General features: G+C 45.8%; 1 protein-coding gene across 1 annotated transcript in view; it reads left to right on the top strand.

Annotated features, from left to right (window-relative positions):
* Window positions 1-15859, top strand: part of DSCAM (DS cell adhesion molecule) — a 600899-nt gene that overhangs the window by 117509 nt on the left and 467531 nt on the right. The window contains exon 2 of the mRNA XM_040986640.1: window positions 5800-6117. Coding sequence (XP_040842574.1) covers window positions 5800-6117 — 318 coding nt within the window. The remainder of the gene's footprint in view (window positions 1-5799; window positions 6118-15859) is intronic.

Here is a 15859-nt window from a genome sequence, read left to right as displayed (position 1 = left end):
GTTGCCAAAGTGGGCGCTCACGTCTCCCATGTGGGCAGCAGTGACCCCAGTACCTGAGCCATCTCCTGCCACCTGCTAGGGTGCACACCAGGAAGCTAGAATTGGGAACCAAGCCAGGATGCAAATTCCACCTCTTGAACTTGAGCTGTCAGCGTCCCACTCCGTGGCTTGAGAGCTAAGCCAGGAGCCTGCTCTTGCGTGTGAATTACAGTCAACAATCCTACATGCCGCGAAGCAGTATCTCAGGCGAATTGCTGTGGCTTAGGCAGGGTCTGTTTCCTCGGGGCTCAAGAGTGTGTTCCCAGTGTGGTGGCATTGAGGTAGTAGCAGTTTTCCAAAGGGGGTCTTGGTGTGGGGTGATTAGGTCACAGGGCTCAGCCACAGGGATGGATGAATGCTGCTAGGCCTCTCGGAGCCAAATTAATTCCTATAGCAATGGGTTATGTATGGGGATGGCATTATGGCATAGCAGGTAAAGCTGCCACTGAGATGCCATTTATAGGTGCCAGTCTACGTCCTGGCTGCTCTACTGCCCATCCAACTCCATGCTAATTGTCTGGAAAGTAGCAGAAGGGGGCCTGTGTGGGCCCCTCCTCCCATGTGGGAGACCCAGAAGAAGCTCCTGCTCTGGGCTTCAGCCTAGCCCAGGCCTGGATGCTGCAACCATCTAGAGAAGGAGCCGGCAGACAGACCACTGGTCTCCCTGTTGCTCCCTCTCTGTTAACTCTGAATTTCAAATAAATATGTAAATATTTTAAAAAATAAACAAAAAAGGATGGTTTAAGTGACCTTGGCACCTCGCCCCAGAGCTTCATTCTGCTTGCTGGCCCTGATTCTCTGCTTTGTTAACTGTTTGTGGTCGTGAGGACAGAGACAGCCGAGAATTCCCGTCGGCTGGCTCACTCCCCAAATGCCTACCAGAGGCTGACACTGTGGTCGGGAACTCAGTGCAGGTCTCCCAGGGGTGATGGGACTCAGCCACTTGCATCATCATTGCGGCCTCCAGGTGTGCATTCACAGAAACCAGACTTAAACCCGTGCCTTGGTGTGGGTGAGGCTGTAGCTGCTAGTCTCAAAGGCTGCTTTGCCTCCCCTGGGGTCCAGGCAGGAGGGACCTCACCAGATGCCCGCGCTCGCAAGTCAGGGGCAGAGGCAGCCTTGTTCTCCGTCAAGTTCCTTGCTGTGGATGTGTTATAACCAAAGACTAAGTTGCACATATTCACGTTTTCAAAATTGGCATTTAAAAAATTTACTTATTTATTTATCTGAAAGGCAGAGCTAGAGTCTCTCTCTTTCTCTCCCACCCCCCTTCTCTCTCTCTCTCTCTCTCTCTCTCTCACACACACACACACACACACTGAGAGAGATCTTGCATCTACTGATTCAGTGCCACAAAATAGACTCAATGGCTAGAGCTGGGCTGATCAGAAGCCAGGCGCCAGGAGCTTCTTTTGAGTCTCCATGTGAGTGCATTGTGCTTCCTCAGACATATAAGCAGGGAGCTGGGTGGGAAGTAGAGCAGCTGGGACTTGAACCGGTGCCCATATGGGATGTCAGTACTGCAGCTACTGGCCTTGCACACTATGCCACAATGCCTGCCTCACCTTGAATATTCTTAACAAGCTACTTTTAGGATAATAGAGAATAAATTCAAATATGACCAAGTTTTATGTAGTTCAAATTACCTGCCTTCGAGTTAACAGAGGCGTAATGTGGAGTTAATTAGCCTCACAGGGTGACAGTTGCTTCATTTCTGCAGTGCTTGGGGTAGTGTTGGCTTCTTGGAAAGCTCAGACGTGAAGTTACAGTGCTTGCCTAAGCAGCTTTATTAGGGGCATAACCTGCCGCATTGAACTGTTACCTGTGCATCTGATAAGAACTGATTTTTTATTTAGCAACAGTTTTCATCTTCTGATTTATGAACCAATATAAAGACTGTAGTTAGGATCAAGAGAAAAAACAGTACTCCTTGTAAGATTTACCGTTTTGAAGAAATACATTCTTTCTCTTCAATTTCTGACCAACGGCCTTCACCTCCCAGCTCAGCCTTGCCAGTCTTGTGTCTTGTGATTGGGGAAGACCAAGAGGAAGAGGATGCTTCAGGCAAGAAATATCAGAGGGAGGTTGGATGCCATGATGTGTCCTTCTGGAGTAAAGGCAGCCATAGTGTGAAACTAGCACTGGGTGTGAACAACTCTCTCCAGTTCTGTTGACTGTAGCCAGGGGAAACTGGGAGTTGTGCAAAGTCATGGGCGGGTAGAGGAAAGGAGTGGAAGGGATGGAGCCGCTCTGCTGGTTACGAGACCACGGCCTCCCAAGCCATCCCCTTGCAATTCCTCCACTGTTGGGATGGACTAGCACCCGGGCTTACCCGTGGCTGCTCACCGTGCCGCTGACTCAGCAAGAGGTAGTGCTGGAACACAGCTCCGCTTTCCCCAACTTAATACTTTTTTGTGTTTTGTGTCTGTTTTATTTACTTTTCGTAGTTTTCTGGGGGATGTCCAAGGGGTATTATTAGGTGCTTTTCAATGACTCGACTGGACTAGGATAGAAGTGAATTCATTGAGAAGCACCAGGTCGCAGAGGTGTGCTGGAGCAGAATCAGTCGGGTTGGCGTCACATGTTGGGCTCCTGGGGTGGGATGCTCAGAGGTAGGACTGCTCCCTGTGGGTTCTCAGGACAGGAAGTGAGGAAGGCCTGACAGCCAGAGAAAGGAGCTGGTCTTCAGTCCAGCAGCAACAGTTACACAGGGCTCAGCTGCCAGGCCCCTTGCAGGTTACTCCAAATGGACACGAGGGGCCAGGCACTGGGCCTGCTTGGAGTGGTCAGTCTTGGGGCTGAGCTGACCCCGGTGCACAGCCCAGCAGAAGCCATGTCCAGCAGCGAGGGCGGGGAAGTTCACAGGTGATGATGGATGTCGATCCAGCTTCCATCCACTCCCACCCGGCCTCCACAAAGTTCCCCGAAGCTCTGCTAGTGGCAGAAGGGGGACCAGCCCCTCTTTCCTGCTCCTGTAGGAGATTAACTCTGGTTATCCACAAAGCCTCTTTCTTCCCAGTCTTTGACACCTCTCCCAGCCCCAGCACCGAGCATCAGCCACAGACCCAGGCTCCATGACACCTCTCCCAGCCCCAGCACCGAGCGGCAGCCACAGACCCAGGCTCCATGCCACCTGCTCAGATGAGGGACACTACTTTGATTCTAAAGAGAAAAAACTGTAAATCACAGAAAACTCCACTGGAAAGCCTAATTTGGTGCAGTACACTAAGCCACCACTTGCAAGGCTGCATTCCATAGGATCGCTGGTTCAAGTTGTGGCTACCCTGTGTCCCAGCCAGCTCCCTGCTGATGTGCCTGGAAAGGAGCCCAAGATGGCCAAAGAGCTTAGGCCCTTGCCACTCGTGTGTGAGACTTGCATGGAGTCTCTGCATCCTGGCTTTGGTCTGGCCCAGCCCCTGGCTCTGCAGGTATTTGTTGAATGAAACACAGGTGGAAGACTTCCCATCCCTTTGTCTTTCCCTTTCTCACCATTACTCTGCCTTTCAGTTAAATAAATGTATCTTTTTTTTTTTTTAAATAAGAGTGGAATTTGGTTTCTACTTTCTAGCCATGTGTGCTTGGTGCACGGCACAGTTCTGCAGCACCGTGTTGCCTTCTGCAGTAGAACGTGGTTGAACCCAGCAGAGCCGTCTCCCCAGCAGTGAGTCACCCTTCGGGGCTCACGGCATGGCCCGGAGCACAGCAGGTGCTCCCTAAATGTTCTCATCTGTGGGCTGCTCCTCTGTTGAGGAAACATGCAACTGGGCAAGTACCTGCCTTCCAAAAGGCACAGATAAGCACAGACAGCTGGGTAGTGGATCTTGAGTGTATTTATATATTTTGTTTCGTGTTTTTGGGTGCTCCCAGTTAAGTTTCACTTATCCCCATGAGCAGTTCTCCTGAGGGTTTGTTAGTGAAATATGAACACTCAGCAAATGAAGTAGAAAGTCGAATATGCATGTGAGCAGGTTTGTAGACAGCTTATTTGTAGGAGTGAAAGCAGGAAAAGAGGATTATACAATAAGATCAGGAAAAAAGCTTAGAAAATCAGATGATATAAAATACGCACACTAATATTGACTTGCGGAGACTCTACAAAAGGCTGGAACTAGGTACGTGATAGAATGAGCTAGTCCATCGTGAGGGTGTCATGTGGGTGTAGACACCTCCATACAGCAGTACTTCCACAGGTGAGGCGTGGAGGAAGGTAGACCAGAAAAGAAAATGGGGACATCAACAGAGTCTGAAGGCAAGTGGAACTGGGGATGGTTTTGTCAAAAATTCTCTTTGGTTTCCAGCAAAGCTGCACTATTGTCTTGATGCTTTCTTAAATAGACATAATGTTTATTATTATTATTATTAATGTATGTGGCATGTTGAAAGACAGAGTGAGTTCCTAAGCCCTAATTTATTCGCTGCCACTCCTGGGGCATTGCAGCCAGGAGCAGTGACCTCCGTTCGGATCTCCCACATGAGATTCAGGGACCCAGGGACTTGTGCCATCACCCGGTGCCTGCAGAGGTAGACAGCTGTAATGAGGAGTGAGAACTGGACGAGGAACCTGGGCATTCCGCTGTGGGAAAGAGCCTGCTTGCTGGGCCCAGTAATGCCGCCCATGTTATCATTTGGTGAAAAGTTGCAGCTAGTTACATTGAACAGAGTCCTCCATTTACCTAATAACCATAGCAATCGAATCAAGCAACTTGATTTGGTACTTTCTGCAAGTATAAGATGGAAAGTTACGTGCTGGAGCCCCAGGGCAGGGATTAACAATGTGGCTTCCGTCATCATGGGCATGTATCTTGGCAGGAAGACGGATGACAGAAGAATACAAAACACTTCAGAAAGCGTCCAGGCATGGTCAGTACCGGGGGACCGCCGGGCTGGGGCAGACACTATTAGAAGTGAGGATCCAGGAGAACGTCTGTGTGTCCCGAAACAGGAAGTGTGGGTGGCATCTGGCAGAACCAGCCTCTGGCCGCGTGTGCTTTTGAACAGTGTTGAACTGTGGACTGGGTCTCCATTGTTTAAACTGCTAGCGGGCAGAAACGCTTCAGAGTTCAGATATTCTAAGACTGGGATGTCTTGGGGATGCGACCCAAGTCTCCACACGAAATTCATTTGTGTTTTGTAGACACTGTATGCCCACACCTTACAGGTACTTTACATGCTGTTTTAAAATTATTTTTGTTTATACTTATGGTAGATTTGTTTTCTTGGTGTCATGTCAGTGACTACAATGTTTTTAAACTATGTGTTAGTTCCTTGTCAACCAAATCAATACACATTATATACTGCTGGTGTTCTAATGATTTCCTGATGATTTTAACATGTATGTTACATGAATGAAATTGGAATCACTTTCGTCCTTATTCATGTATTTTGTGTTACCCTCTGCCAATTATCCCTGCTCAACTATACTTTTATATTTATTTGGTGAACTCTTCATTTAGTGGAGCCAGTAAAGCTAGAATATAAGCAAAATTGAAAATGGAGTATCTCAAAAAAAGCCTGGAAATTAAGAATTCTATTTTAACCCCAGTACAGCATACTATGATATTATAAAATCCATTTCAGTAACCCCTTAGATTAAAAATAAATAAATGAAACTTCAGAGTTGGTGAGACTTCTGATCTGGGTGGTCAGGGATTCGCAACTTGTATTTCATGCAGTTGGACCTGATGGTTGTTGCACAGGGCCCGGCGACGCCTGCCGGGCGGAGGGCGCATCACACTCACCGCTTCCTGTCTTGTCTTCTAGTTTTCAGTGAAGACCTACACTCCAGCCTCTACTTTGTCAATGCATCTCTGCAAGAGGTAGTGTTCGCGAGCACCTCGGGGACCCTGGTGCCCTGCCCGGCCGCAGGCATCCCTCCTGTGACTCTCCGATGGTACCTCGCCACAGGCGAGGAGATTTATGATGTGCCCGGGATCCGCCACGTCCACCCCAACGGCAGTCTCCACATCTTCCCCTTCCCGCCTTCCAGCTTTAGTACCTTAATCCACGATAATACTTACTACTGCACAGCTGAAAATCCTTCAGGGAAAATTAGAAGTCAGGATGTCCACATCAAGGCTGGTGAGTACGCGCGTGTACGGGGCGACCTTGGCGCCTGCTGGGGAGTGGGGGCCGTGACAGCGCCACCCCACTGAGGATGGGGGTAGCTCTGACCCTATCAATGGTCCCTGCTCACTCCATGTGTGTCTTTGGAGAGTGTTGAAACCATTGCTTGTTTAGATTTCAGCTGGCCCTCCGATGGGGAACCAAACTTCAAAAGCAGTGATTATCAAGTTGGTTTCATTCTCAGTGACACATGGGTCTGGTTTTGATGTCCTGTCCATGTTCAAAGGTATCGCATCATTATTTTGCCTGATGGATTTTCTTTTTTTTAAAGATTTATTTATTTTTATTACAAAGTCAGATATACAGAGAGGAGGAGAGACAGAGAGGAAGATCTTCCGTCCGATGATTCACTCCCCAAGTGAGTGCAACAGCCGATGCTATGCTGATCTGATGCCAGGATCCAGGAACTTATTCTGGGTATCCCACACAGGTGCAGGGTCCCAAGGCTTTGGGCCATGCTCGAGTGCTTTCCCAGGCCACAGGCAGGGAGCTGGATGGGAAGTGGAGCTGCCGGGATTAGAACTAGCGCCCATAAGGAATCCCAGCGGGTTCAAGGCAAGGACTTTAGCCACTAAGCCACACCGCCAGGCCCGCCTGATGGATTTTCAACTCAAGCTAACTGCATTTCTATCAGCCCCTCTAACCCCACCAACTCCTACTCATCCTTCTCCACCCCACCTTAGGGAGGTGGGAAAGGAGAAAGAAAACGATACTTGGTTGATCCGGAATAAATGTCTACTATTAGAGAAAGCAAAGTAAGGTTATAATTTTTACTTCCCCAACAAAAAGCAAAAAACAAACAAACAAACCCACAGAACTATTTTCACTCTGTTACACATTACTCAAATATTATCAAGACTTAAATCCCAAATTGGATATGGTCTTCTTAGCAACTTGCCATAGCTTGTTAAACAGCCACCGCTCCAAGTCCACCCAGGAAAACCACCTGAGACACACAGGGATCCAAGGCTGTAGACACAGACGAATGGCTACCACTCTACGGAGTTTATACAACCCTCACAACAACTACATTCCGGATAGCAAGCAGGATTTTACTGTTTTCTTTTAAAAATTGATTTAATTGTTTGAAAGAAAGACTTACACACACACACACACACACACACACACACACACACACACACACACACTGATTTTCCACCTGCTGATTCACTCCCCAAACGGCAACAACAGCCAGGAGGCTGAGCTAGGTCAAGACTGGAGCCTGGAAGTCCATCTGGGTCTCCCATGTGGATGTCAGTGGCCTGGGCATTTGAGAGTTGCATAGGAAATAGAGCAGCTGTGAATTCACCTGGCACTCATGTGGGATGCTGGCATCATAAACTGAGGCTTCACACACTGTGCTCGATGCCAGCCCCAGGGACTTTAAATGTTGAAGTCTAAAAAATACTGGAATAGACTGGAATCCTTGGGTAGGCTGACAATCAGTGATGACATGGCACAGAGACTTTGACTTGACTGTTTGCTGTGCACCAGGTAGCTGGAGGAGCTTTGTAATAATTCCCAGAGGAAGTGAGAGGGTGTTAGTGGAATACATCACAACATGAGAAAATCTGAGAAAATGAGCTGTTTCTGCATTCCTGAGTATGATCTTTTTGATACAAGCCATCACAGCAGTCTATGACTCAGTCTGTCTCCTCGTCATTTTCCCAACTGTATTTTGATTTCCATGACATGTTCATGAATTCCAAGCCTGGCACAGAATGCACTAAAGAAAGGAGAAAAAACTGATTTCAATCAAGAGATTAAAATTGATATGTCAAATCATTAAAGCAAATGTAATTTGGATCTGGATCTCCACACCTGACAAATACAACTATAGAGTAGATGCTTCGTGCTTGGCAGGCTGAAAATTTTAATGATTTGTTACAAAAAACATATTAACGATCAACAAAGCACTTACAGAGAAACCTAGATCTGTATATACCAACCCACCTTTTTTTTTTTAAAACCATTTTGAGTTTCCTGTCAGATAGAGGAATTAAATGCTTCCTCCTGTTCCCACTGCTGCTTTTAAATTGGGTCCCAAGATGGACTGAATGATGCTGAGCATTTTGGAGGGACGAATGTTGCGTTCTACCACCTGGCATTTCTGCCACCTGCCTCCTGCTTCACAGATGTACTGTTGTTGACCTGCTGCTGTTGTTGACTTGGGGAAACCCATTAAATGGGACTCAGAACACACACAAGCAAGCTCTCAGTTTGCACTTATAAGAGCAGTTTAAAAAGTTCATGGAAATTGAGGTTGAAAACTAAGTTTATCTTGGTTCAAAGACAGGTGCAATCTATGCAGATTCTTCCCATACTGAAGGTTCCTTGCTGGACAACCATAGTGACCAATGACCGTTCTGTCAGTTATTTTGATTTTCTATTACATATACATTGTGGTCATAATAATCTTGCAGATACTTGCTTTACCTTAAAACCTGAATTTTCCATGGCTACGAAGATAAACTAGTGCAGAAGCAGTTGGTTATTCAGTAGGGAAGGTGAGGGACAAATGCGGGGTACATTTCAGGTTTTATGTGAAATGAGTGAGACAGGCTGCTGGTATAGCAGCTAAGACATGGGTTAAGATGTATGAATCCTTTATCAGAGTTGCTGGGTTCGATTCCCAGCTCTGTGCCTCACTCTGCTTGCAAGCTAATGTGGACCCCAGGGATCTTTGGATGATGTCTCCAATGGTTGAACGTCTGCCACCCACGAGGGAAGCTAGGGTCTTTGTGGGCACTTGGAAGGTGAGCTGGTAGGTGGAGTAGCTGGTTGCCTTCCTACCTCCCGTCCTTCCTCACTCTCCTTTCTCTGTATATGTGTGTCTTTCTGGCTCTCACACAAATGAACAAACCAACAAAGACTAAAGGAAAAAAAACTTAATAGAAAACAGAAACAGAATTAGAAGATACGTTTTCTACAAAAACTTCAAGTACCCAGAAGAACAATTCAGTGCCGATTTGCGTCTCTGCACTGAGTCAGGGCATGCTCTTGCCTCTCAGGCCCTCCTACGTGTCTGCATGTCCCTCTGGACTGGTATCAACATTTTCTTGGAACAGTCCATTAAGTAAAATGGCTTCATAGTATTTTCCCTTTAGTAGCACGAAGTATTGTTTTTAAAAGATTTATTTTATTTTTATTGGAAAGGCGGATATACAGAGAGGAGAGACAAAGAGGAAGATCTTCCGTCCAATTATTCACTCCCCAAGTGAGCGCAATGGCTGATGCTATGCCGCTCCGATGCCAGGAGCCTCTTCCAGGTCTCCTACATGGGTGCAGGGTCCCAAAGCTTTGGGCCGTCCTCAACTGCTTTCCTGGGCCACAGGCAGGGAGCTGGATGGGAAGCGGGGCTGCCAGGATTAGAACCGGAGCCCATATGGGATCCCGGGCGTGCAAGGTGAGGACCTTAACCACTGCGCCATCGCACCGGGCCCACGAAGTATTCTTCTTACCCATTTCCACCAGTTTTGACCTATGTCTGGGTGCCAGCAATGGAAGGAAGGTTCTCCCATAGCAACAGTCTTTGTTCAGCTGTAAAAGGCTTTCTTGCCCTTCCAAATCTGCGAACCCAGCTGCAGGTGCAAGCAGCAAGGGCTGATACCATGCTGCATTTGTTCCTCAGCCGCAGGCTGTCAGCTGGGGGCACTGGGGGCAGGCCAGAACATTCCTGGTGTCGCTTCCTTCTTAACCAACTGCACCCAGCAACATTTGATCACATCAGCTCATGGAGGCTAAGACAGAGTAGCAGGTTCTTTTTCTGTTAAACCACCTCCGAACAGAGCAAGATGAAGGCTAGGAAACAGCTGTTTTCAACCTTGGACTTCAGGCTGAGAAGGAAAAAGTTCCTTTGAATAACTTTGAGCAACAGCAGGTTGAGTTTGTACCTGTACCTCCAGCTTCTTACTGAAGGGCACCAGAGTCGGAGCACGTATTTGTCCACAAGTTTCAGACACAATTGCCCAGACGAGGGCTGTGAAAGGACAGGGACGATGCCTCTCTCCTCTGAGCACCTGCCAAAGGTTGGGGTGGGGCCAGGAAGGAGACTGCTGTTCCACTCAGGTGTTTGACGTGGGTGGTAGGAACTGGAGCGTCCAGGCCATCATCAGCTGCCTTGCAGGTACATCAGCGGGGAGCTGTATTAGCAGTGCAGAGTAACCCAGACTCAAACCAGACTCCTTGATGGTGGGGTCCACATGCAGTAGCTTAGCATGCTATGTCACAACACCCACTGCTATATTATTTATGTTCACTTTCTAAAATTAAAATTTTGTATTTATATAAGGTAAAGATTTCATGCATTTATATTTTTTAAAGATTCAGTTATTTTTATTGCAAAGTCAGATATACACAGAAGAGGAGAGACAAAGAAGATCTTCCATTTGATGATTCACTCCCCAAATGACCGCAGTGGCCAATGCTGTGCTGATCCAAAGCCGGGAGCCTCTTCTGGGTCTTCCTTGTGGGTATAGGGTCCCAGGGCTTGGGGCCATCCTTGACTGATTTTCCAGGCCACAAGCAGGGAGTTGGATAGGAAGCAGGGCTGTCAGGATTAGAACTAGTGCCCATATGGCATCCTGGCACGGTCAAGGCGAGGATTTTAGCCACTAGGCCATTGCGCTGGACCCTGTGTACTTCTTATATACTTAGATTATATAAGATAATAATCTGGGAAGCCCTACAGTAAGCAGAAACAAATTATACCTGATGGCAGCTGGAATCTGCTCCAAGGAAAGAGTGAAGGAGTTGGCAACTCTGTGACAGAATAAGTCAGAATTTTTAAAACTGCAAATCCTTTCAAAGATGGTTGACTATTAATTTATTTTAAATACATGGAGTTAAAATGTATGACCAAAGTAGCATTAATCCCTAAAGGCATAAAGTATAATATTCATGAGTTTGTTTTACTATACGAACTTGTGTGATGTTATTCCCTGTATGTGATGACAAATGCCAGAAGTGTACTGTAAACCCAAGAGAGCTATTGAAGCCACAAAATGGAGAGTTGTAACTAATAAGCCAATTATTAAAAACACCCAAAGCAAGTAAGTACAAGAAAAAGGAAGCTAAGATTAGGTAATGAAATAGAAATCAAATAACAAGATGACAAACGCAAACCTCACCCTGTTTATGTTAAATACTTACGCTGCATTCATCTGAACTAAAAGGGAGGGATGTCCAGATTAGATTCACATTACCTACAAGAAAAATCATTTAAACATGAAGACACAAATAGATTAAAGATGAACCAATGGGGGAGAAACACCATGGCCAGCAAAGCAAATTAGGCCAATCAAAGCAAAATATTGAAAGAAAGCTGAAATACCTGTCATAGTCCCCAACACATTCATTGTTAATGAAACAAACATGACAGTTTAAGTATTTATGCCTCTTAACAGCTGAAACAGACGAACCTTTGGTTGAAGCTTTCAGTACGCCTCTTCTAACGTCTGCCAGGAAGGAGCAGGGAGGGTGAAGCGCTCGTGCGTGACACCGTCAACCAACGTGGCTAAGGGGTTTGCGACAACGTTCCGTCCACAGGAACACGCTTCTGGGACACACAGACATTTGCCAGCATGGACTCTGTTCTGGGCAGCAAAGCAATCTTAGGCAGATTCTTAAAAATCCAAGTACGTTCTTGATGACAATAGAAATGAAATTAAATGAGACATCACTAACAATAGCATTTCTGGAACTTCCCATGTCTCCAAGTAAACAGCATATTTCTCTACCATTTCTGTATCCAAGATAAAGAAGATGGGAAAAGGAAATGTACTAGAGAAGAAAATATAAAGTTGCTGGAAATGAATTAAATGCAAAATGACATAATTTTAAGGATAGCTACTATGTCACCGAAGCTGTATTTAAGGGGTGAATTTTCACTTCTCAAAGCTCATACTAGGAAAGACAAAATTCCTCAACTGGTTGTCATATCTTCCATCTTAAAACAAGAAGATATGATTTAAAAAATAATAAGAAAATGAAAAAGATTGATATGGAAATCAATAAATCATGGCAAAGTAAAAGTCAGATATTCAGAAATAACAACTGGGTAACATTGCTACAGGAAGATGAGCCAAAGAGGAAAACGAGAGACGTCAAACACATATCCTCATGGGGATGAGCTGCACCGCTGAGCTGTCCGCAGATATTGGAACAGTGATGTTAAGAGAAAGCCTATGTCAGGAAGACCCACAACCGAGGTGAAATGAAACATCTTAAAATAAATTCATAAAGCGAACACATTTCATCCACAGGAACACGCTGTATTTCACAATACAGATCCCAGTGCGTTGTGGTCCTGCCCCCCATCTTCCCTCCTGCCCACTGAAAAATGAAATATGAAATACCAAAACCCACTCAAGAAGGAATAAGAAAAAGGAAGACCCTCACAGCTATGACCAAATTTGATTTGTAGATAAAAACTTTCCCACAACTACTAAGATCAACTACCTTCATTGTTGAGGTTTTTTTTTTTTTTTTTTAAATTGTTTTAAATTTTTACTGGAAAATCAGATGTACCAAGAGGAGGAGAGACAAAGAGGAAGATTGTCCTTCTGCTGATTCACTCCTCAAGTGGCCTCAATGAACAGAGCTGAGCTGATCTGAAGCCAGGAGCCAGGAGCTTCTTTTGGGTCTCCCATGTGGGTACAGTGTCCCAAGGCTTTGAACTGTCCTCAACTGTTTTGCCAGGCTACAAGCAGGGAGCTGGATGGGAAGTGGAGCAGCCAGGACATGATCCAACACTTAAATGGGATCCTGATGCATGCAAGGCGAGGACTTTAGCCACTAGGCTTATGCGCTGGGCCCAACTATTGGGTTTTACTGAACATTTCAGAAGAAGCAAGAGTCCAAGCATTTTTTCCAGAGTATTGAGCAATCCAGAAGAATGGGCAAATTGTTTATTGTAATCAGGATTACTTCATGCTAAATTATTTGAGGCATTACCGGAAAAGAAAACTGCAAGCAAATGCCTCCTGTGTCTGTAGGTGTAAATATTGTTGAAAGATAATACGTCATGACTATGTAGGGTCTGTTTCCAGAATGAACTGTTAGTTGCACATCTGTTGCATCACAATCTAAGTCATCATTTTATTTTGAAAGTAACCATGTGATCATTCCCACCTGTGCAGAAAAGCTTTGATAGCCCTGGCTTTGTGGTAAATTCCTCCTGTGACGCCAGCATCCCATATGGGCACTGCTTCATTGCGCGGTAGGTCCACTTCCTAGCTGGCTTCTCCTGCTGCATCTGGGAAAGCAGTGGAAGATGGCTCAAATGCTTGGGCTCGTGCTATCCACGTGGGAGACCTGGGAAAGAACTCCTGGATCTTGGCTTCAGCCTAGCTCATCCCTGGCCATTGCAACCATCTGGAGAATGAACCAGCACATGCAAGATTCTCTCTTTTTGTCTCTCTCTTTTTCTCCTTGGCTTAAAATTAATAATTAATTAATTAAGTAGTTAACCTGAAAAACAGAGAAAATCCAATATCCACTGCAATGATAATTTAAAAATCGCTCCGGAAACTAGGAACAATTTCCTCAAACTGATGAAAATGTGACTTCAGCAGCATCCTACTTAGTGGTGAATGCTTTTCCCACGGCTGAGGAGGAATACCACTTCCATTCTACACGCGTGGGAGCGTCTTGCCAGAGCAACCTAAGAAAAAGGAGGGTAAAGCTACCTGGATTTGTAAGCAACATGTCCATGCGACTTCATAGGACACAACCATCAATGAACAAAATCCAATGACTCCGCAGAGAAAGTTACTGGAAATAATAAACCTCTCATAATTGCCATGTGCAAGACACACACACACACACAGGAGTAATAGGAAGGCATTTTTGAAAACATTAATAGAACAGAATCAAAAACCAAGAACGACTCTGGAACAAATCCAGCCACACAAGCAAAGCACTTGTGCACTGAGGACAGAATGTTGCTGAGAAAAGCGAGCGGAGCTGTGAATCCAAGAAGAAACGTACTCTTCTGTTTTGAGTTGGAGGAATCGGCCTTTTTAAGATGGCGGTGCTCCTGAACATGCTGGAAAGACGCAGCACCAGCCTGCTGCACGGGGCCCTTTTCAAATAAACAAAAGCAAACTGATGACTCAGTTCTAAAACGGAGCTAGGATAGCCAGAACACCCTTGAAAAATAGAAATAGTGGTTTGGGATGGCTCGCATAGCCCAGCTTCAGTATTGACAACTCCAATAATTATAAATACTAGCATATAACATAATATTATGTAGTTTAGAAGTAGCATACATATCTAAACAGCTAAAAACCACACAAATTCACAGTGTACAAAAATTCAGTGGATAAAGAATGGCTGCATCAACAGATAATGCCAAAAAAATTTACATATCCATGTGTGAAAAGTGAGCTTTATTCTGTACTTTGTTTCATATTTGAAAATCAACTCAAAATGAACCATGGAGCTACATGCAACTATACTACTTACAATTTAAAACTATACTTACAATTGTACTACTTACAACTCAAACCTATAAAACTTCTTATAGAAAAATGGAAAGAAGTCCTTGTATTTCTGAGTTATGTAAAGACTCCAAAATCACACCAAAATGACGCTTCCTCTGTGGTCTTTTGCCCCATACAAGGGCCTGGTTCTCTCTGAGTCCTGCCATTGTAGGTCCCTTTTCTTATGATTTGCACAAATCTTGTGCATCTACTTAAGGAAGGCTCATGCGGTTGTTCCAGACACTGTTGGAAGCCCTTGAATCTGAAGCCCTGGATTTGTGCTGGCTACTAGGATCTCAGGTCTGTGCCTCCAGAGGTTTGCTGAGGCGTGTACTAGACCTGCTTCATGCAGATTCAAGTGGGAAACTCCTGGGGAATCTGCCCCTCTCCCCACGAACCCACCCCGGGGCCCTCCCTGGGCCAATGACACCTGTTGGGACAGCGCAAATCCCCACCTGCTCTGCCTGGACGCAGAACAAACTCTCAGGCGTATGAGCTCTCCCTGGGCGCAAGCGGGGCTGGGCTTGGCTGAAATCCCAACCTCACACAAATGCTTCCCTTCAGCACCCCACTTCTGGCCGGCTCTCAGAGCATCTCCTGGGATTCCCCTCCTTAGTCAGTGGCCTGAACTCAACTCCTCCTCTTGGAGGTCTGTTTCTGGGACGAGTCCAATTTGTAACATGAGCCATCAGCTTAGGTGGTGCTGTATCTTGGAGTGCAGATACTAACCAAATTTAAAGTGTATTCTGTCCTGTGTCTTAGGTTTCTAGCCCAGTGCCTATTGGAATAATTCATGGTGGTTGGATGTAGAATGGGGAGTCTGCCCAGTCTCTTGGGAGGCTGTGATACCAAGAAACTTAACTTCCTTTTGACAAGTCCATCTAGGTAGATGGCAGTGTGGCCTTCTGCCCCGAGAAAAAAAGGACTTTGCTAGAAATACGGAGACCTCTAGTGAAAATCCATAATTTACATGCCTCTTTGTAACCTGTTCCCAACCTGCTGGTGTGATCTCAGCTCTCCCTCAAGAGTTGTTCATGCTGGTGTTTTCCTATACAAAGTCAGCTCTCCCCTGGGCATAATGATGCTATTTCTGAGATCAGACTTGTGGGCACCCTGAGTTATTGCCCAGGAGACTTCCTACCAGAAGTGTGGAATTGCTCCCTGGAGCTTTCCCTCATGCTGCGCAGCCAGTCCAGTCAGTGATGGAGGTGTCA

Source organism: Ochotona curzoniae, unplaced genomic scaffold (genome assembly GCF_017591425.1).
Source record: "Ochotona curzoniae isolate NIBS_2020 unplaced genomic scaffold, NIBS_Ocur_1.0 contig_4516, whole genome shotgun sequence".
Classification (NCBI taxonomy): Eukaryota; Metazoa; Chordata; class Mammalia; order Lagomorpha; family Ochotonidae; genus Ochotona; species Ochotona curzoniae.
This window is presented reverse-complemented; position numbering and strand designations above follow the sequence as displayed.